At 45.5% G+C, this 20,242-nt stretch overlaps 1 protein-coding gene across 4 annotated transcripts; it reads left to right on the top strand.

The window, feature by feature from the left end:
* The first annotated feature begins 1,372 nt into the window (after positions 1–1,372).
* ISL1 (ISL LIM homeobox 1) lies at positions 1,373–13,405 on the top strand. Of its 4 annotated transcripts, none has more exons than XM_027635295.1 (7): positions 1,373–1,587; positions 2,603–2,711; positions 3,614–3,803; positions 6,725–6,984; positions 8,926–9,212; positions 10,610–10,777; positions 12,959–13,405. In XM_027635295.1, the coding sequence occupies exons 2-7, from the start codon at positions 2,684–2,686 to the stop codon at positions 13,073–13,075; spliced, it is 1,050 nt and encodes a 349-aa protein (XP_027491096.1). In that variant the 5' UTR covers positions 1,373–1,587; positions 2,603–2,683; the 3' UTR covers positions 13,076–13,405. The 4 variants fall into 4 exon arrangements, with proteins under 4 accessions (XP_027491096.1, XP_027491095.1, XP_027491098.1 ...); XM_027635294.1 differs by lacking the exon at positions 1,373–1,587 and adding an exon at positions 2,410–2,493; XM_027635297.1 differs by lacking the exon at positions 1,373–1,587 and adding an exon at positions 2,410–2,493 and having other exon boundaries at positions 8,929–9,212.
* Positions 13,406–20,242: the final 6,837 nt, after the last annotated feature.

Consider the following 20,242-nt stretch of genomic DNA (forward strand, 5'->3'; position numbering starts at 1 on the left):
GGGGGGGGGGGGGGTGTGATATTTGCAGAGGGGAAGAAACACAAAAGGTCTGACACGGGCCCACCGCGCGGGTCCGCGGTCGGTCGCCCCTCGGCCAGCAGAGGTCGCCGCGGTCTCTGCGCGCCCGGGAGCGGGGAGAGGCCGGTCGGGCACCGCGCTGTGCCCGCGGAGCGAAGCCCCCGCCCCGAACACGGCAACGCCAAGCACAGCACCGCGGCCACGCACCGGAGCAGCGGGGGCTGCGGGGGCACCGGCAGGCACGGGGTGCGGCGCTGACCTCCGGCCCAGCCCGACCCGACCCGGCCCGGACGACACCGCAGCCCGCCAATTTGAGTGAAATTGGCCATTTACTAGCGATTTGCCCCAAACACGTGCCAGGCTGACCGAAGCTTCGCAGTCATTCGTCATAACTGTTTTTTGGTTTACTCGGTTAACACAGAGAATTATAGCTGTTATTCTTACAGCTAATTACCTAGGTATACATAATTATACGTATGCCTAGTTTTATTTTTATATATATATATATCTATGTATCTATATACGCACACACATGTACACTCCCCCCGAACACATATATGTATATCGCCAGTTTCTTGGGTGTGGAAGTGATCACCTATCAGGGTTGCATTTCCCACTGTTTATCTAAACGTTGAATATGTAAATTTACTGTGTGCGCGTGTTTACAACCCTGTCTTTACCTCCTGAAACTATCTTGAGATCATTTAAAGGCAGTTTAGTTATCTCCACAAGTGGCAACGTTGAATCCCACTTCTTGTTTGAAATAAACCTGGAGGGTGTGTTTGTCCCCTCATCTCGAGAAAGGGAAATATCTTGCAAAGTTAGGAATCCGAGAAAGTCCGTTGTTTAGTAGCTGTCTCATCAGCAAATGCGAGTTTCAGAACTATTTCTTGGCTGTTTCATTTCAATCCGATTCTTCCTAGGTAAATTATTCTGCATGAATATGGCTTTGCCTCTCTTACACCCAAACTCAGATGCCTTTTAAAAACATAGGACATTGAAAACAAATATATTTTCCTGACGCATAGTGATTGGAGGGCACTTCTACACTACGTTGTTGAGGGCGGTGTAACAGTCCATATGGAACAGAAGACAAAAATGGGATCTAAACAAACTCGAAGGGAACGTTTAAATCGCGGGGTGGAGAGGGTGGGTGTCAGAAGGGCATGGGGCGGACACGCTCGGGAACGGGTACAGTTCCGCACACAGACTAAAGGACAGGCATCGACTAGCCGAACCGGAGCCTGCCCTTTGAGAAACACACACAAAGAAATCAGTGCCCACGGGAAACCAGCATTTTGCCTGGTTTGGGAAACTTTCAGACAACTGCCCGCTGGAGTCCGAGGTGCGCCGTGAGCCCCTGAGCAGCCGCGGGCGCGGACACCGCACCGCACCGCACCGCGCTTGGCCGCGGCTCTCGGCTGAAGGAATCCCCACATCGCCTCCAGGGAGCAGCGCTGCAGATCTTTTCTAACAGCAAATCTGCGTCTTCTCCCCACACCTTTTTTAATAAGAATTTTAAGGGATTCTCCTTGGGGAAAGGCAGAAGTTCTTGAGAGACAATTTCAGGTAAATATTTGTACCTCCTTCGATCTTATATTCGACAGAAATCCATGAGTATTTTATCCGCGGTTTTAAGAGAAAAGGAGGCTGGAGGGCAACCTCAAATCGTCCCATCTCGCGGCTGGGGCCATGCCCAGCCAGCCCACGCTGCCCTCCCTCGGGGAGCTCGGGGCAGTTCCGCCTGGCCAAACCGGAGCGTGGAAAGATAAACGTTCCGAAAGGAAACAATTGGGCTAATACCACTACTAAAAATAATATATGTACATATATATGTGTGTGTGTGTATATATGTATATATATGTATTTATGGAAATGGTACACACGGTATGGCAAACCCGGTGGGGGGGGGAAGGGGTGAAGGAGCCCGAGAAGGGGCTCGGGGAAAGAGCAGAACGAAAGGTGTAACAGGAGATAAGCAGCGGAGATGGAGGAGAAGCCAACATGAAGAAAAGTATAAAAGGAGGGAAACACAAATAAGGAGCAGGGGGAAGGAAAAGTTGCCCGGGCGAACCCGAGCCGGGCCCGCGGCGCCGCCAGACGCCGAAACACGATAATGGAGGGGGGGCCGCTGCGCCCCGCCGCCCGCCGCCAATGGGCGCGCGCGGGCGTGACGTCCCCGCGCGTGACGTCGGTCCAATGGCGAGAGGGCTGAGTTGGAGCAGAGAAGTTTGAGTAAGAGATAAGGGTGAGGCGAGTGCCCGCAGCCGCCAGCGCCCAGCTCGGCACCGCCGCGCCTCCGCAGCGCCACTGCACCGCACCGCCACCGCACCGCGCCCGCACAGCGCCGCTACCGCGCCGCCACCGCACCGCTACCGCTCCGCTCCGCGTGGCCGGATCCCGCCGCGCCCCCGGCGCCGCGCCCCGCACCGCGCGCCCCCTGCGCTCTCCGCAGCCCTGACAGTGTCTCCCCACGTCGGTGGTGTTTTGTGCCTTTTTTTTTTTTCTTTTTTCCCCGATTTCAATTTTTTTTCTTTTTATTATTACTACTACTTTTTATTTTTTTTTTATTTTTGTTTTTTAGCGACAGCTCTCAAACCTACTTTGGGGTCTTAAAACGAAACCGTACACCATTTCACTGTGGACATTACACCCTCTTTCAGATATGGGAGACATGGGAGACCCACCAAAAAGTAAGGCGGAATCTTTACCGTTGTTGGAATAAATGTGCTGTCTATTGTAACCGTGTCAGGCAGGCGAACTGCTAAAGTGCTGAACTTCATTTGAATGGTAGAGAAGGTGCCTTTGTTGCCATGCCTGCATGCTTACTCTGTTTTAACGTCGTAGCGTTATATGTTAACAGCCTGGGGTCCTGCTCTCTTTTAAAGTTTGTGGAGCAGACAGGATTTTAATAGGATCTCCAACCACGGAGCCTTAAGTTCTTCTTGTGGTAAAGACTGCCGTGAGGCTGACTATCCAGCACCTACTCGGTCTAGGGTAGTTAGCATTAGACTTACGAAAAAGAGCAAGTGACAACCTTAATGATGCTTGTTCTTGCTAGAAGCCTCGACTCCCCTCTTCTGAGGGAGAAGGCTGAATGGGAAGTGGACGCAGCCATGCTTCATCGTTTTCAGTCACAGTCTCTTAAAATATGAAATAATACACATAGCTGCTCTCCTCGTACGGCAGGGCATTCAACCAAGCAAATAATAAAATAAAAATAAAACAACATGGGAGTTTGGAGTTTTGATTCCATGCAAGGCTTGTGAAATGAGGACCTTCACCCCAAAGACTCTTCACATTTGTGTTTTAACATATGTTCCGCCTCCTTTCTAAACGAGGCAAGGTTTTGATGGCACACTTCAGTTATCATCCAAAAGTGCAATACAAAAAACCCCAAAACCCAAGACCAACAAACCCATTAAAAAAAAAAAAAACAAAACCCCACACAAAATCCCCCAAAACAAACAAAAAAAGGCAAAAACCAAACAAGAACACTCCCAGAGTACGCTTTATAAGGGAATGGCATTAAAAGTGTGTTTATCTCTGTAGGAGAGTAAACGGTTAGTCAATCATGTATTTATTTTCATTTCAGAAAAACGTCTGATTTCCCTATGTGTTGGTTGCGGCAATCAAATTCACGATCAGTATATTCTGAGGGTTTCTCCGGATTTGGAATGGCATGCGGCGTGTTTGAAGTGTGCAGAGTGTAATCAGTATTTGGACGAGACCTGTACGTGCTTTGTTAGGGATGGCAAAACCTACTGTAAAAGAGATTATATCAGGTATGCCATTTATGTTAATTCTTCGGTGAGATTTTATAGTGTTTAATTCTTTGGTGAGATTTTATTTTTATTTTTGACTTTATAAATTTGACGGACACATTAAGAGGAAAAATTGTGAGGAAGAGGGTAAAAGACAATTCGCATATTTTTAAGTGGTTTCCCATAGATAGACCGGCAAGGAGAAAAGGTAGTCGTGAAGTTTTTTATTTCTTAAATTCAAATGCAAATTTATGTATAAACAAAAACAGGTTCGAGACTGTGTAGGATCTTTCTGAGGACTTTGTCAAGGCAATCTCTGATTCTAACGAAATGGGAAATCATAGATAATGGATATTTTTAACCATGTAGATATTATGAGCAACATAGAAGTGACTGCTTTCTAACACAACCTGAGAAAAGCATCCCTCTGTGTTTTTGCAAAGGCATAATGGCATTCATAAGAAAGGCTCTTCAATCACGTATGCCGCAAAAATAAATACACGGGTGAAAAAAAAAATCTTAAACCAGGCCTGTCTAAAACAGAAAGCAAAAGGAAAACAGAAACAAACCCCAAATTTCCTTCATATTGAAGGTTCCTTTTATAGCGATGTTAAAACCTAGACTGAAATGTTTCTTAGCTAAAATAACTGACATTTAATCTTTTTAAATATTAACCCCTTTGGTGATATCTGACTGCCTTTGCTTTCTTATCTTATCTGTACTGATGAATTAGACAGACCAGATCAAATTGCCCATCATCTGTTCGTGAACAATTGGGTATATTTAGATAATGGAACCGCTTCCTTCCTCACATTAAAATCTGGTAACTGATAAAATGTGAACGTTGCCAATCCTGACACTATAGAGAAACCAAAGCAGGAATTTCGAGTGTGTTTATTATTTGTGCTCCTGGCTCATGCTGATCCATTTCAGTGTCACCTACTGGGTTTGCCAAATCAGAAGTTTGCATGACACTGTGGTATGAAAAGTATTTTTTTCTACAGAAAGTTTTGGAAGCAAGTCTCCGAGACACCTAAAATATCGTCTGATTTCTGTGTAATTCTGAACTGAAATAAACCCCTTGACTCTTTCCTGCTCCAGTGCACAATTTATAAACAGACCATTCCTTCAAACCATTGTGAGATTATTCTCTAAGTTCTATGATGATGAAAACCAGAGCTTTTAAGCTTTATTTATTTATTTATGTATTTATTTATTCATTCTTTACTTTTAAACGAACTTTGGAGCCATTCTTTTAAGTGTTGTCCTTTCACTGATTTCAAATGAAAGGAAAACGTTTGGACTGAATTGTGTTCACTTACCTCCTGATAAAACTCAGCAGGAGAAATTTAAGCAGAAAAAAAATGCTGCTCTATTAAGTTAATATGGAATACATTTAATTGTCTACAATTTAAAAAGGAAGATGTACGTTACATGCAAGGTGACTTTGAATTAGACTGTGAGCCAATCTATAGTTGTCAGTCCTGTGGGCAACTACTGCAACTTTTGTACATATGAATGCACACGCTTTACGATCACTGTTCTTTTGCTGTCTAGCTGTTTGGGGTTTTTCTTCTCAAAACTATAATTTGGATATATGTAGCTCTGAATATAGGACTAGCACATCTTTATAGCCGTAGCAGCTAAAGAAGTATTTAAATAACATCTGTACCCACATGCATGTTTTACAGACTGTATCTCCAAGGAAGTATACTGGTGAGGAAATGAATGGGAATAAATATTAAGTCTAGTTTTAAGAGCAGTTTTCACAGTTCTCTGGATCGTGAGCATGCATATGTGCGTATATCCGTACATTTGCAGAAAGATGTTAATTTTACATCGTATTAAGAAGGCTTCTGGCTAAAGAGCACTCGTTGGGAGCCAAAAGACTGCAGTGCTAGACACCCGTATTGGAGGATTTTCTCGTGTTTATCTACTGATGGGTGAACTGCCCCACTTTCCTCCACGGGAGACAAGGAGCCTGCCATCCACTCCAGAAACGTATTATTTGTCTTGTGGGGCTGTCAGTAAGGAGTTACCCTCTCATTCCTGCGGGAAAGCTTGAACCCCGGCTCAAGGTGGGAGCGTCAGGAAGAGGGAAAACAGGGTAGGGAGGCTAAGGAAGGGACAGGCTGCAAAGCCAGAGCACCCAAACTGCCTTTTAGTTGGGGAGAGAAGTTACACTACTATGTATGTGAGCCTGAGGAGACATGTGTGTATACTTATATTGTTGTATAAAATTAACCTGGTGAGAGAGGACGAGGGGAAGAGGCTGTGCGCTGGTAGTCTCCCCTGCCGTGTCCCAGAGGCTAAGCTAACGGCAGTCCAGGCACGCATCAAGCGGTACAAGTCCTCAGTGGGTTCCGCGCAAAAAAATACGGCAGTTTGGTGAGGCTGGCAGGTTTGTATGTGTGGAGTGCATGGCAGCTTTGGCAGCGTCGCCTTTCCGTGGTGTGCCCGGGTAGTCCAGTTCAGTCCCACGCCAGTTTAGGTCAGGTGAGGAGGCAGGGAGAGGACAGGAACGGCCCCACTCCCGCTTCAGCCCGGGCGCGGGGACAGCAGGGAGAGGTCGGATCTCCTCGGGAAGCAAAGGGGTCCTTGGTTTTTTTCTTCTTACACCTTTGCCTCACCACTCTTCTCTTCCACCGTTGCTTTCGGGCCCCCTCCACCTTCTACGGCATGGGGAACAGCGCACGGACAGCCAACGAATCCGGCTCGTTCCTTCCCTCTTCTGGTTTCTGTATTTTTCGTGCTTTTTAAAGAAGTGGATTGCGTGTGGCGCGTCTACGCGGGGCCAGGGGCTGCCCACGAGCGGGAGTGAAAACCTCTTTCTTTTTTCCTTTCCTTTCTCCCTCCCGCCCCTTCCCTACCCTCCCCTTCCCCCTCCCGTGCTCTCCCTCCTTCCCTTCCTTCTCTTTCTTTCTGGGCTGGGCCCTGCTCAGGTTATACGGCATCAAGTGCGCCAAATGCAGCATCGGCTTCAGCAAGAATGACTTCGTGATGCGCGCCCGCGCCAAGGTGTACCACATCGAGTGTTTCCGCTGCGTGGCCTGCAGCCGCCAGCTCATCCCCGGCGATGAATTCGCGCTGCGGGAGGACGGCCTCTTCTGCCGGGCGGACCACGACGTGGTGGAGCGGGCCAGCCTGGGCGGCGGGGACCCCCTCAGCCCCCTGCACCCCGCCCGGCCGCTGCAGATGGCAGGTACCGCCCGCGCCCAGCGCCGCGGGAGCCCGCGGGGTTTGGCGACGCCCGGCCCCGCGCTGGGCGGCGGGGAGAGCTCCACGCTCCCACAGGGTCCCGCACCTCCTCGGAGAGGCGCCGGCGGCGGTGACTGACCCACGCCCTGGGCTGCCGCGGGTCCTGCTGCCGCGAGAAACGCCCGCGTTCGCGGGACGCGTGAAGTGGGACACCTGCGGAGGGGCCGCGCCCCCGCTCTTCCTGCCCCCAGCGCGCACCGCGTGCAGGAGTCCTCCGTCACACCCTCCCGAGCCCTGAGCCTGAGTCTGAGAGGGACGAGCCGCTGCGGCGAGCGGGTCTACGGCAAAGCGCCGGCCGATCCCTCGGCCGCCTCAGGAGCGTGTGCCGAAGCCGTTCTGAACGCTAGAGGAAGTGGGGTTCTAAAAGACATAGACTTCATAAGTACAGGCGAGCGCTTAGGGTGTAATTTAAAACTGTCAACAAGCTAATTTTCGGTAATTGTCTTTTAAAGTGACTCTGCCTTCTTGAAACGTTTCTCGTGATTTGATGAGAATTTCATCTCAAAACTCAGCCTAGTAACTTCAGAGTCGCCCCACCTTACAACTTCATTCACACTTGTAGTTCTCGACGTGGCATGTCAGCTACTCAGAGACTCTTAGCTTTAGGAAGGGACATGTCTCTGAGGCAAACTAGGTTGGACGATACAAGGTTGGCCGGCATTATTGCTGTGCACGTAACTGTATCTCGGAAGGTTATTTGAAAGTTTAGCTATGCTAAAACAGGCTCGTTTCCCTCTTCTGAGCTGCTTTCGGGTGACTTATCTTTATATAGGAAGAAATAATCCTGTACCTTATCAGGGCACAATTCTAGAGAGATTGAGCTCCCTATAGCGTGTTTGTGCATGTCTCCGAAAGGCTTATTGTGTCGGCAGGTATAATACTGATAAGATTGGAAGCCTTCGTAATGTCTTCATCGCATCTGCTGATGTATTGTTATACTCAGAGAAATCGGAACCCGACTGTACAAAAGCAAGCACCTCAGAATGTTAGCTAAACAGTTTTAGGGGGGGAAAATAGCAGTGCTTTTATTTTTCCCTTGACTGGCTCAATTTACACCTTCATAGCTACAGCTACACAACGCACAGAAGAATGGCAGAATTACAGGAACACTTTTAGCTCTTGATGTGATGCTACCCGTAGGTTTGCATTTCTTGGCCGTTTCCACGAGTTGCTGGGCTTTCTCTCCTTTTTAAAGAATCACACAAACTTTTTTTAAAAAATTATTCTTCTTAAGTCTAAACAAATTCACCTAGCACCTCCACTTTCTAAGATAGATGCCATCCTCCGTGCTTTGGTATATAGGGCTCTCACAGGCTTTTCCTCCATGGCCTTGGTGCAGAGGATTTCGCTTGTTTTGCTTTGATTTGGAAGCATCAAACCACCGGGAGCTATTGCACGTTATGGCGGCTTCTGGCTAAACTGAGCTAGATTCACTATACAAGAAGCAGACCCGAATTATGATTAATTTAAGAAGTATTCGTTCATTAATTTTTGGCCCAAAAATCTGGTTCGGTGATTTGTCAGGAGATAAACACACAAAACTCTCCCGCTCCTTTCCTAGCACACATACACCTTAGCAAACTCACCCTCCCCTGTCAAGTCTCATACAGGTTCAAGCTTCTGTCATTAAGGGTTTTAGGGGGGTGGTTTGTTTTTGCAAATTAATTATCTGAGGAGTCAGAAATGTCAGTCACTCCACCAGCGCATAAAGCAGAGGAGTCTGCAGCAGCTCCGATAGATCTGAGTGTTTGAATGGCCTTTGAAAGAGGGTTCATCACCCCCCCCCCCCCCGCCCCCTCCCCCTGTCCCACCAGCTTAGATTCATAGTCTCCGCAGACTCCCTGCTCCCTACTCATGGGGATCCTGTTCCTCCCTTCCCCTACAGCAGAACCTATCTCTGCCAGACAGCCAGCTCTGCGGCCCCACGTCCACAAGCAGCCCGAGAAGACCACCCGAGTCCGGACTGTCCTTAATGAAAAACAGCTTCACACCTTGAGGACCTGCTACGCTGCCAACCCCAGGCCTGACGCCCTCATGAAAGAGCAACTGGTAGAAATGACTGGCCTCAGCCCGAGGGTCATCAGGGTTTGGTTTCAAAACAAGCGATGCAAGGATAAAAAAAGGAGCATTATGATGAAGCAACTTCAGCAGCAGCAACCCAATGACAAAACTGTAAGTGGCTTCAGCTTCTGTCCATGTTCAGCCTTAATTGCCAAGGCGAAACGCCTGGGATACGTCCGGTCCGGATAGCCTCAGGGCTTGGTTTGATGCTTTTGATTTTTTGCGAGCTCCCTTAAAACAAAGAAAACGATACCGCTTAGCTGTTACCCGTTTGTTTCTGTTGTCAGTGCAATCGAAACAGATCACAGAAAGGAGCAGATACAGGCTGCTCACGCAAACCCATCTCTTTTGCTGTGCTAAAAGGTACGCAGTGGTTTAGACTAACTTCTCCGCAGCATGAATTGTGACCTGCAGAGCTCATGGGATGTGTATCAGCTTTGTGTAATGCTGATACTGCAAAAGCAAAGGACTCCTTAAGGGGAAGATAATGCTTTTGCTCTCTTCCCTCGTTATAAACAGAAGTAAATCCAGCAGGGGAAAAAAAAAGTTAAAAAAGAAGACGGATAAAAGGCAATTTGGATGGGCTTTTCTTAGCACTTTATATACTACAGGATGTATAGGTGTGTGTTTGTCAGTGCACTTACTGTACAAAAAGACAAATACAATGCAAATTTTCCAGAATTACCATACTGTTTACAGGTTAACTTATAGATAGTTTTATATATTTTGAGTTCTTACCTGCGGACATATGCGTGTGTGATGCAAACGAGCAGAAAGTCGAACAAATTGTCTCCATTTTAAGCCAATTTTTTTCTTTCTGTTGTCGCTAGTCCACTTGAAGAAGAGTCTGTTACTCTCCCTGTGTATATTGACTGACCTGAGAATGACTATTAATCCATAAGGCTGCCTAGTTAAGTGGAATTTAAGGAGTTTCATTTTACCCTGTTGGAATGCAATAAAACACGGTGTTATTAACTCGCCTGAACAATCTATTCGTCGAGGCTTGGAGTTACGTTGTACACTGTGCCTGCACCATAGGGCATACTGGGAGGGCTGTTTTGTTTTGTTTGTTTGTTTATTAAGAGCGCGGTAATGACGTACCCCAGTGGATGTCGTGCAGTGGATATACGATCTAGTTAAGGTCATGCAGAACAAAAACAGCCTGGATGCGACATAGGAAGGGAGCATAATTAACCATTTCTTGTTCTGAGACGTGCATCGGCAGTCGAGATACAGAATGCTCATGTTTAAGAAAGCTTAGGACGGAGCGAGTATGCCTTGAGACGAATAGGAGCATTAAAGGGAAAGAAGGTAAACTTCCACCGTGATAAATGCAGCGGGTAGAAACAGGCTGACCTAGAGTAGAATACAGTAAGACATTCACAGCAGATTAACAAAGCAAATACAAGAGACCGTATAGATAAGATAGAAAGCAGTTTATTGACTCAGCACTTATATACAATGAAGTTAATCAAGCTCATTAACATCTTTTGCTGGGCTGTTTACAGAATATCCAAGGGATGACAGGAACTCCTATGGTGGCTGCTAGTCCGGAGAGACATGATGGTGGTTTGCAGGCAAACCCCGTGGAGGTGCAGAGTTACCAGCCGCCCTGGAAAGTACTGAGTGACTTCGCGTTGCAGAGTGACATAGACCAACCTGCTTTTCAGCAACTAGTAAGTGTCGGTTCCCAGCTGGTATCAGGGGCAGAGCAATCGGGGATTCATTAAAAGTGTTGGATGCTCTCAGTGAGACGAGCAATCCACACTAGCTGGGTTTTCCCGAAATTACAAGGTGGACATGATAGCACCTGTAAACATGGAGAATTGAATTGATAACATAGGGGTTGATGCAAAATCTACCTTAGCATACAGCAGAGCTCTTGCGGGGTTGACTGTGAGTTTGGATAAGGCCTGAGCCAGGTCTGAGAAAAACTCAGCTTTCACACTCCTGAAAACTGACAGCACCTCATCCAGAGAACTAAAACATTCTTCGCACGTCACTTAATTGTACTTACATTTGTGAAAGCAGTTTATAAAATTTGCCCCTCCCCACTTTGGGCCAATTTTGCCTTTATGCCATAGGTTGAATTTTAAATACATGATTGCAATGTCAGCCCGGACCGTTGTTTGGTCACACAAATATCAATCACTTAATTAAAATTTTGAAGTCCTTTTTTTAAGCATGTTTCTCTAGATATAACTTCATGTATCTACATACACAGACAAATATACATATATATAGCTTATTTTAAATGTTGTCCTTTGAAAAGGAAATTGCTAGTATGTATTCAGGTGAAAAATTCAAGCACTATAATAAACTACCGTAAGCCAAAAGAAAACAGACCTTTTAGAATAAATTCTGTTCTTAACTCCCTTCCTTATGCCTACGTCACTTGGCAGCTCATATGGGACCATATCATCTACAATACTTAGGCCCAACCAGGTGAATTAAGGACAGAAGTTCAACCTTAACTCAGTTTCCTGGCCTAAATGTGTTAAAACCAGATCTTTAAAATAATAAGGTACGTTGTGTATGGTATTTCAATAATTCAAAATAGTAGTTATGAAAAATTAACATATAAGCCCTTTTATGATCTGTTGGACATTTTTTTCTTACGTGAAATGATGCAAGACAAAGGTTTGTAGCTGAATCTAGCATTGTGTTCAAATTTTTTTGATTTAGTACCATGCTCTCTTGCAGAATCACTTTTCTTTTGCCCAACAGCAGTCTGCAGTTTGTTTCCCTTGCTGGTACACTATGCTGGCTCAGGGAAATATAGCATAGCAGCAGGGCTATTTGCATCCTCTTACATCTAGAGCAACCCTTGTTTTTCCTGCTTTAATCAAGCCGTCCATCAGACAGGAGGAAAAATTATCTCCTTCTCTTGCCTTACTTTCCTGTGCCTTAAAGAATATGAGACTTTAGAAATCTTTGGTGCAGTGAGTTCAAAAATAGAGGAAAAAAAAGGCAGAAGAGAAGATGAGTAATCCAAATACACATATGCTTAAAGGTAGATCATTAGATTGACAGATTAATATTAATATACATTCGACATAATTTGTGATACTGAATAGAGTTAAAATAAAGAATAGTGGATAAAAGAGTTCATCCACTGTTCAAGGCACGTCTCTAATCTGGAAAGGCCCTTAATCACAGGATTGGCCAGCTAAATAGGTGCCAATGAAATGCTTTTGGACTAGCAAAGCTCCACCCTTCAAATCATGCCTTTTCCGGACGCTGCTCCTAAACTAACGGGAGCAGCGGGGCACATTAGGATGAAATAGTATGACCTTTTTTATCAAACTGACTCTCATTAAGAAGAGATAGCACACGCCTCAAATCACGAATGAAAGAGGATGGCTGGTTTCAAATGCCTTCTGCTCCTGGATGCTCCTTTCAGGTTTATTTTCGTATATGCACAAAAGGGGAAAAAGGTAACCTTTCAGTTTCCTGTCAAGAAAACACATGCACTCCTAAATAATTGACTAGAACATCCTGTTGGGATTACCACTCTTGCAAGACAGGGAAGAAGACCTCATTAATAAGTTTGTTTGTTTATTTGCTTGATTTTTCAGTCTTCTTTTTTCTTTTTTTTTTAATCTACTTTTTCTTGGTGATTTGGCCAAAGACCTGAAAAGGGTTCCTGTGAAGTCAATGGGGAAGCTAAACAGAGCAACCAGCAGTGACACAGCCTCCTGTGGAGATGTATCGGGCCATTCGGTTGCATGCCTTTTGTATTTATTTTTGTGTTCTTCTTTGCCTTTACCTGCTACTTTTTGTTGATTTTGTAGCAAAACTTCTTTTTCTTATTTTTCTTCTTTTTTCCTTTTTTTTTCTTTTTTTTTTTTTGGCAGGTTAATTTTTCGGAAGGAGGACCCGGTTCCAATTCTACTGGAAGTGAAGTAGCATCAATGTCCTCTCAGCTGCCAGATACACCCAACAGCATGGTAGCAAGTCCTATTGAGGCATGAGGAACACTCATTCAGATTTCTGTTGTTGTTGTTTCTGCCCTTATCCTCATCCCGTTGGAGAGAGTGGGAAAGTGAACGTGTTGTGACTCCGAAATTTAGGGAGAAAGAATATTTAACAACCCTGTAAGAAACCTAGCAAGGAACTGTTCCATGAGATGAACGGAGTCGTGTTTGAAAAGACAAGGTAATATGGTAGCAACACTGTGAAGACAATCATGGGATCTCACTAGAAAAAAATAGTAAAAAGAACCACAAACCCCGCGCTTTTCAATGATCAGAGGAGGATCAAAAAGACGTTTTCCAAATGTAAAGGATTTGTACTTGTGGATCTCAAAAAAAAAAAAAAAAATCTTTTCATTTGACTGCACATCTTAGGGAGAAACCAAGGTAGAGGGGCTTTCTATCTGGTCCCTCCCAATCCGAATGGTGCTGTTTCAATACTGGGGATAGCCTTGCCAAAAGAAGCTCCAGTAGGTTTTCCATCATCAGGAAAGAGACGATTCAGCCCTGCATCGTTGAAAGATTCCTTGCAGGAAGGTGGAGCTGCGTTGGTTTGCAATGTTGTTTTTAGTTGACTCTTAACAAGGGGTTGTTTCCTGGGTCTCTTCTAGCATGTCTGTAGCGGGGTTTTGGTTTTGTTTGGTTGAGATCCACCCCCTATTAAGTCTTAGATGATTAAAAATAGATTTTCGATTTCCTCTTTGAAACCAATTTATAAAAACATTGCAACAAGGTATACCTCTATTTTGCCACAAAGCGTCTCGGGATTGTGTTTGAAATGTGTCTGCCCAAGAACCTTCCCCTCCCCCAAAGATGTGTATAGTCATTGGTTATAAGGACTGTTTTTCTCTCTTTCTCTTTCTCTCTCACTCTCTAGAAAAAAAAAAAAAAAAAACCAAGAAAAAAGTAAAAAAAAAATAAGGTAAAAAAAAGGAAAAGCAAAAAGAAAAAAAATCACTCTTTTTGTTTGCTCTTGCATTGCAAAATTATAAAGTAATTTATTATTTATTATCGGAAGACTTGCCACTTTTCATGTCATTTGACTATTTTTTGTTTGCTCAAGTAAAAAAAAAAAAAAAGAAAAAAAAAAGAAGAGGTTGTACCGTGGTCTTTGAATTATATGTCTAATTCTATGTGGGTTTTGTCCTTTTTCTTTCCTTAAATATGATGTGAAATAAAAGCGCCATATGTAGAATTATTATATCTTCAGGACTATTTCACTAGATAAGCGTTTGAAATAGAGAAAATAATAATAATATTAACATTTAATAATGAACAAAGTTCCCTCTTTTAAATATTTACAGGTTAGCAGTTAAAATACCTGAAATAAAATATTGCATGCAAAGCAGGTCGTTAGTGAATAAAAGGAGTGTGATATTTTATTGCAAGTATTAACGACCAGCTTGTAAATTTCCATTTCAACAACTGTATCAGGGCTAGTTGGATGCCTTAGCTTTCAATTGATAACGTTAGAAAGTCTCTTGTTCCTCCCCACCCCATCCCTTGCCCTTGAAAATGATATTACTCTAGGCATGATCTGACATAACGTTAAAACATCTAAAGAACTGGGAGCTCAGGCTTTTTGCTGAGTTCTACTATTTTTAAAAAAATAATAAAAAGAAAGTGCTGTATACCAAAGCCTCGTTGTTGAGATTGTTGAAGTGACCTGTGCTTTAAGTATAAGCTCCTGATAAAAAGGACGCTTTTTGCTTAACAAGTCAAGTATACCATTATTTATCAGTGTCTGCTGTCAAAACAATTAAATAATGCTGCAGGAGGAATAGTTGTGGGGATATTTCTGTCGGGGATATTGCTGTGAAATTGCACGAATATGTTCCTTATTTTCTGTCGACTTCCCTCTCTTCACTCCGTCTTTTATTCCTTTTTTAATTTGTGGGGCAGAGGGTGGTGAAAGCTCGAAACGTGGGCGATTTCTTGGGGAAAAGTTGAAAGAAGAAAAAAATGGGAAGGGTTGTTTTTGCTCTAATCCAAGTGTGCTCCCTAGTGCTCCTGGGCAGCACAAGACAAAGGTTCGCTTCAAAACACCCTTAAGGACTGGAATATACAGAGATTTTTAGTCTGACAAAGACAAGTTGGTTTGCATGTCGGTTCCTCCAAACCCCAATGTTTTCTTAACATAACCTTCTTTTTCCTCCCTTCTCACCATCTCAGCCCACCCTGAGCAAGCTCAGCTATAAACAAACCATTTCGACAGTACAGAGAACATTAAAAAAATGTTTAAAATCTAATACAAGGATTTCAATCATCCTGATTAGAAACTGGATTCATTTTGTATGCTCAAGTGTAATACATTTTTGAGTACTTGATAAATATTTAAATAAATATGAAATCTACCTTAAACTGTGTGACCAGTAACCCTTGTGTTTTCATGCAGGATCAGAGGATTGGTACGGCGCTTCGGGGGGCGGGAGGGAGAAGGGGTATCATTTCTGCCCCGTAGTCTGACGTGTAAGTTGTTGGAGTCCCTCTTAACTGGGTGAGTTTGGAGACGCAGTCTCCGACTCGGGAGGGTCTGTAACTGGCGCTGGGAACGTGTAAGGGCAGGGCAATCCTGGAGCCTTTGCATTCGCCTCTTACCGCCGGGAGGCTTAACGCGTAGGTGGGAAGAGCGGCGGCTCCACGGGGTTGCGGGGGGGCAGGGACCCCGAGAGAGAGCAACCTGCGCACCAGGGCGCTGCTGAGAGCCGCTTGCCGGCCCCGGGGTGGACCTTAGGGCCGCTGAATGTCTGTCGTCTTCGAGGGCCGCGCACGGAGGGCAAGGCGACTTTTGGCGGTCGGTCCTGGTGGGGGGAAAGCCCCCCCAGCCCTGGGCCCCGCGGTCCTGACGCACCCTGTGGGCGGCTGAGGCAGTCGCCGAGATAAGCCGCGCAGGGGCTGACGTTCTGGCTGCCAGTGCAGCGCCTTGCCCCTTGGAACACACAGGGCAGCAGGGTGTCTGTGGCGTCGGAGCGCTGTCGCGGTTCTGCAGCGGACTGCGGGCGGGAACCCCACTGGGCATGTGTCTGAACCCACATCTACCGCCAGGCTCCTGCCTGCAGCTCCGCAGGGGCCTGAGCCCCACAACCCTGTCCAGGAGGAGGGAGCAGGCGGGTCACTTTTGCGGCAGCCGCTCGGTGGTCGCCGCGTCCCCCAGGAAGAGCACCCCGGAGCCTCCAACCTCGAAACTGCGGTTAAAAAAAATCGCCTTATTTTAAGATTATTTCTTTTATGGCCTTTAGTTCCTTTTTCCATGACATACAGCGCACCGCAAACCTTCGAATGTGTTCTGCCGTGGAGCAAATAAAGACAAACTGTCGAGCGGACTCTCCCAGTGCCTTCAGGAGAACACCCTTCCTGACCTTGGGCAGCAGGATTTGTGTAAGCGAGAGAAAAGCTCCTCTTCATGAAATGCATGTTCTTATGGCGCTCTGTCAGGTTCCTGCTCTGAGTTCTCCTTCCAGTATGGACGAGGGTGGCGATTAGCAGTCCCAGGTCCGTCGGTTTTCTTCTTGCTGCAGCTAGTTTTAATAATGTCAAATAAGGCATATTAAAGCCTGCGGTAATTTCTCTGAAGATTCTGTTTGCACACACTGAGACCAATATTCAGACTCATTTCAATATTTGTACCAGGTTAATTAGCTCTCAGCATCCCCAGCCGACGTGGCAATGAGACGCAGAAGCCGGGTACATGAATGTTCCAGAGTTGAGATCAGTTAAACATCTCAACAGTAAGTGTTTACCTTTATATAAATATGTATGGATACATATCTTAACAAAACCACGTTGAGTCACCCAAAATGGATGTCAGGGAAAGAATCAGGGTCCCTCCGGCAGTGTTGGCCCTCAGGCCGCCGCAGCCCGAGCCGCAGCGCAGCTCCCGGGAGGGAGCCGTGGTGCCGAGTGGGTTTCACGCGCACCCATCCTCCCTGGTCCCGTCTGCACGCCCGAAACGCCGGCAGCGTTTTACGGTGAGAGATGCCGCTGCTGGGCGCTTTGCGTGCTTCAGTGGAGCTGTAAGTAGTTAATAAAGGGGCTGGAAAGAGATCCTGTTTACTGATTGTTCCTGATTGTTGTTTTCTTGATAACAGTGCAAGCCACTGAATGACTGTTTGAGCTCAGGCGCCACAAACATAAACAGCTCCCAATGTGCCGGCCCTGGTGGAGGATCACTCCCGAGGCTTGTGAAGTGCAGGCAGAGAAGGCAGCTCCCAAGAGAGATAGGCTCCGGGGGAGGGGTGGGGGGGCGGTGAGCGGAAGAGGCTCGCCTGTATAGCCGACCTTTCCATATTGCACGGTATCTGCCCCCTAATGAGGGCCTTGCCAGGGGCAAGGCGCGTAAAATCAATAAGTGTCTTTCTCCGAGCCTTCTGCCCGTGCCGGAGCTCAGGGTAGGCTCTGAGAACCGCTCTGCGCAGCATCCCAGCCGAAAGATGCTCCTTTTACATCACGGTGTTGTTTCGTTTGAATTTCCCTTACATTTCCCCGCAGCGGCTAAGAGACACTAAACAAGTGCTCGTTCGAGGCCAGGGAGGGAGAGTGATGGAGGCAGGGAGGGTGCGCAGCCTTGCCGCGTCAGACCCGTGCCCCGGGCCCGGTGTTCCGGGATTGGGGACACCGGGACAATGATCCTGCAGGGCAGCCCGACCGGGCTCCGCCGCGGCTGTCGCTGGAGGAACCACCTGCAGCTCCCGCTCTCTTCTGGGGTGTGTAGCTCGGGGAAAGAAGGAAGGAGGGAGGTTGCAAAACAGGATAGTTGCTGGAGTGTCTCTTTGCCTTTTTTTTTTTTTTTTTTTTAATTTTCTCCTGGCAGACAAAAAAGGGTGAAGTGTGATTGAGGGGGAGAAAGAGAGGGCGAAAAGTTTTCCAGAAAGAAGTTACATGCACGAGAAGAGAGCTTGGTTTCTATCTCCGGGAAGACCTCGGGGAGCAATGGGAAGAGGAAAATAGGGTGTTACTGTGGCTTTTCTTTAGGAGGGCTGTTCAGGTCGGTAGATCGCCAAGGCTAATCCAAACAACCCGTTTGACTTGTGAGGTCCGGTGTCTAGACATAGCTGGTGACTCGGCGGCTCCTTATCTGGTTTTGGAATCAGCCAAAAGAGACTTTTCTTAATGTCCACAGCAGCACTAGGATCTGCCGGGGCCGGGGAGCCACCGCACCTCGCAGACAGGACAACAAATACACCCACCACCTGGAGGCTTTACAGCCCACTTTGTTGTTCCCGGGCCGCCGCGGCTGCAGTCCGGCCTCCCCCAGCCCCGGCCGACGGGCAGGGATGACCAGCCCGCTGCTCAGTCGAACGTCCACCCCGCTGTTGCCACCGCAGCCGCTCCGGTCGCTTCCTGTCCACCGAAGTGCCACCTCGGCGGCAGGATGTGGCAGTGGGCACTTGAGCCCCTCTGGGGTCAGAACTGCTGGTTTCCCCACCTCCACCAGAACTCCTGCTCTCCGTGTGTACGTGTGTGTTTCTACAAAATTTTTAGGGTTTTTTTCCAGTTGAACTTTTGCAGAGAATGGGGAAAAAATATCCAAAGTCACTCGTGTTCACCAATATTAAGGAATGATCGAAGCAAATCTATTAAATGAAAGGAAGTCAGTTTAGGAACAAGATCTTTTTTGGGAGTAGAAAATTGCCTTCTGTATTAGTCCCTTTCTGCTGGATTTGTGAATATTGCAAGCTGTAAAGCTTGTTGGAGGTGGTTAGAATCAATAAAAGCATTTAACTCAAAAGTAAGAAGCATTTGAAAGTAGAGAGAAGGAAGCATTTTTCGTTCCTATGTCACTCATTCTGTATGTTCATTTGGGGTTTTTTGAGCTTTCGACTGAATGGTGGGTTTTCAGATTCCTGAACCGTGCTCATCCTCTGCCTTTGCTGTTTCCCTGTTGAAATGCAAACCTCTTTGCCGCGAATCTGTTTTAAGTCCTTTTATAACTCTGTGTTGTTTCTCCGTGTGGTTGAGTTCAGGGCCATGATATCCCGTTTTGGAAGCTGATTGCTGTAACTATGATGCACTGATATGCTATTTGCAGTGGATATTGTAATTGAGTCTGTAAATGTGGAATTTTGAAATTTATCAGTGGGTAGGACTCTTTCTGTGCAGTTTAGAAGGCTTGTGAATAAGTGCTGTTTTCTAGATTTAGTAGTTGCAAATTTCCTCCTGTACAGAGCAAATTATATTCCAAGGCTTTTGGAATAATTTTATATCAAGCACATTTAAACCATTTCAAACTCTCAGTAACTCAGGGAATTCAGGATCAAGAGAGCAACATTTCCTAGAAAAGGAATCTTAACCATGATCCTGGTACTCCTCTTATTTTTTTTTCTCATGGGTAAAATTTTGTGTTTATTTTTAACTGTCACAAATACAAGGTGTTGTTTGAAAAGTGTTAAACTTAGCAGGTATATAGAGATAATACTGAGGTGTCACTGTGTATGATAAAGTAAAATATGGTGGGAATTAACTTGAAAAGTTTACGAAGGTTTTTACTACAGCCCATAAATTAACCTTTTTTTACAAAGATACGATGATATGTAAAAGATCTTACAATATATATGACACTTAAAAATACTTTAAAATTTGGAGGCCAAACATTTTTTCCCCAACTTGAAGACACAAACTGAAGTCGTAGACATCAAAGGTCTTACTGTACGTAATCTGAAAGTAGTTAATAGTAGAGCACTCTAGTGAATCAGAAATTGCAGGAGCAAACTTTGCAAAAATAGTAAAAGTAGTAAAAGATTGGCTGTTAACCTCTAGTGAGCAAGACTGCACAGCTTTAAAGGCTCAAGTTCAACTCTCACTGAAGCTTGGGACAAAAATCCTCTTGATGTGTGGGTAAAAAAAAATCTGTGTGTAAAATCTGTGTATAAAAATCATATAAATTCAGTGTATAAAATCAATGTGATTTTGTAGGAAAAAGGTAGTTTTTCATCACTCATACTTTTTCCATTTTGACCTTAAATTACATAATTTGCTATTATTAGAGAAAAAAAGCTCTTAAGATATTGGTGTATCAGTAAAAGTATCTTTCTTGGTGTGGGAATCAGAAACAAGAATCAATAACTTATCTGAATGTAGAGAATATTGTAAAATAAAACAACCACTCCCTGGCTCACTTATTGCTGCCTAAGGGAAATTTGATACGTATAAATCCTGGGGTTGGAGACT

This window comes from Corapipo altera, unplaced genomic scaffold (assembly GCF_003945725.1).
Source record: "Corapipo altera isolate COAL_440 unplaced genomic scaffold, ASM394572v1 61411, whole genome shotgun sequence".
In the NCBI taxonomy this organism is placed as follows: Eukaryota; Metazoa; Chordata; class Aves; order Passeriformes; family Pipridae; genus Corapipo; species Corapipo altera.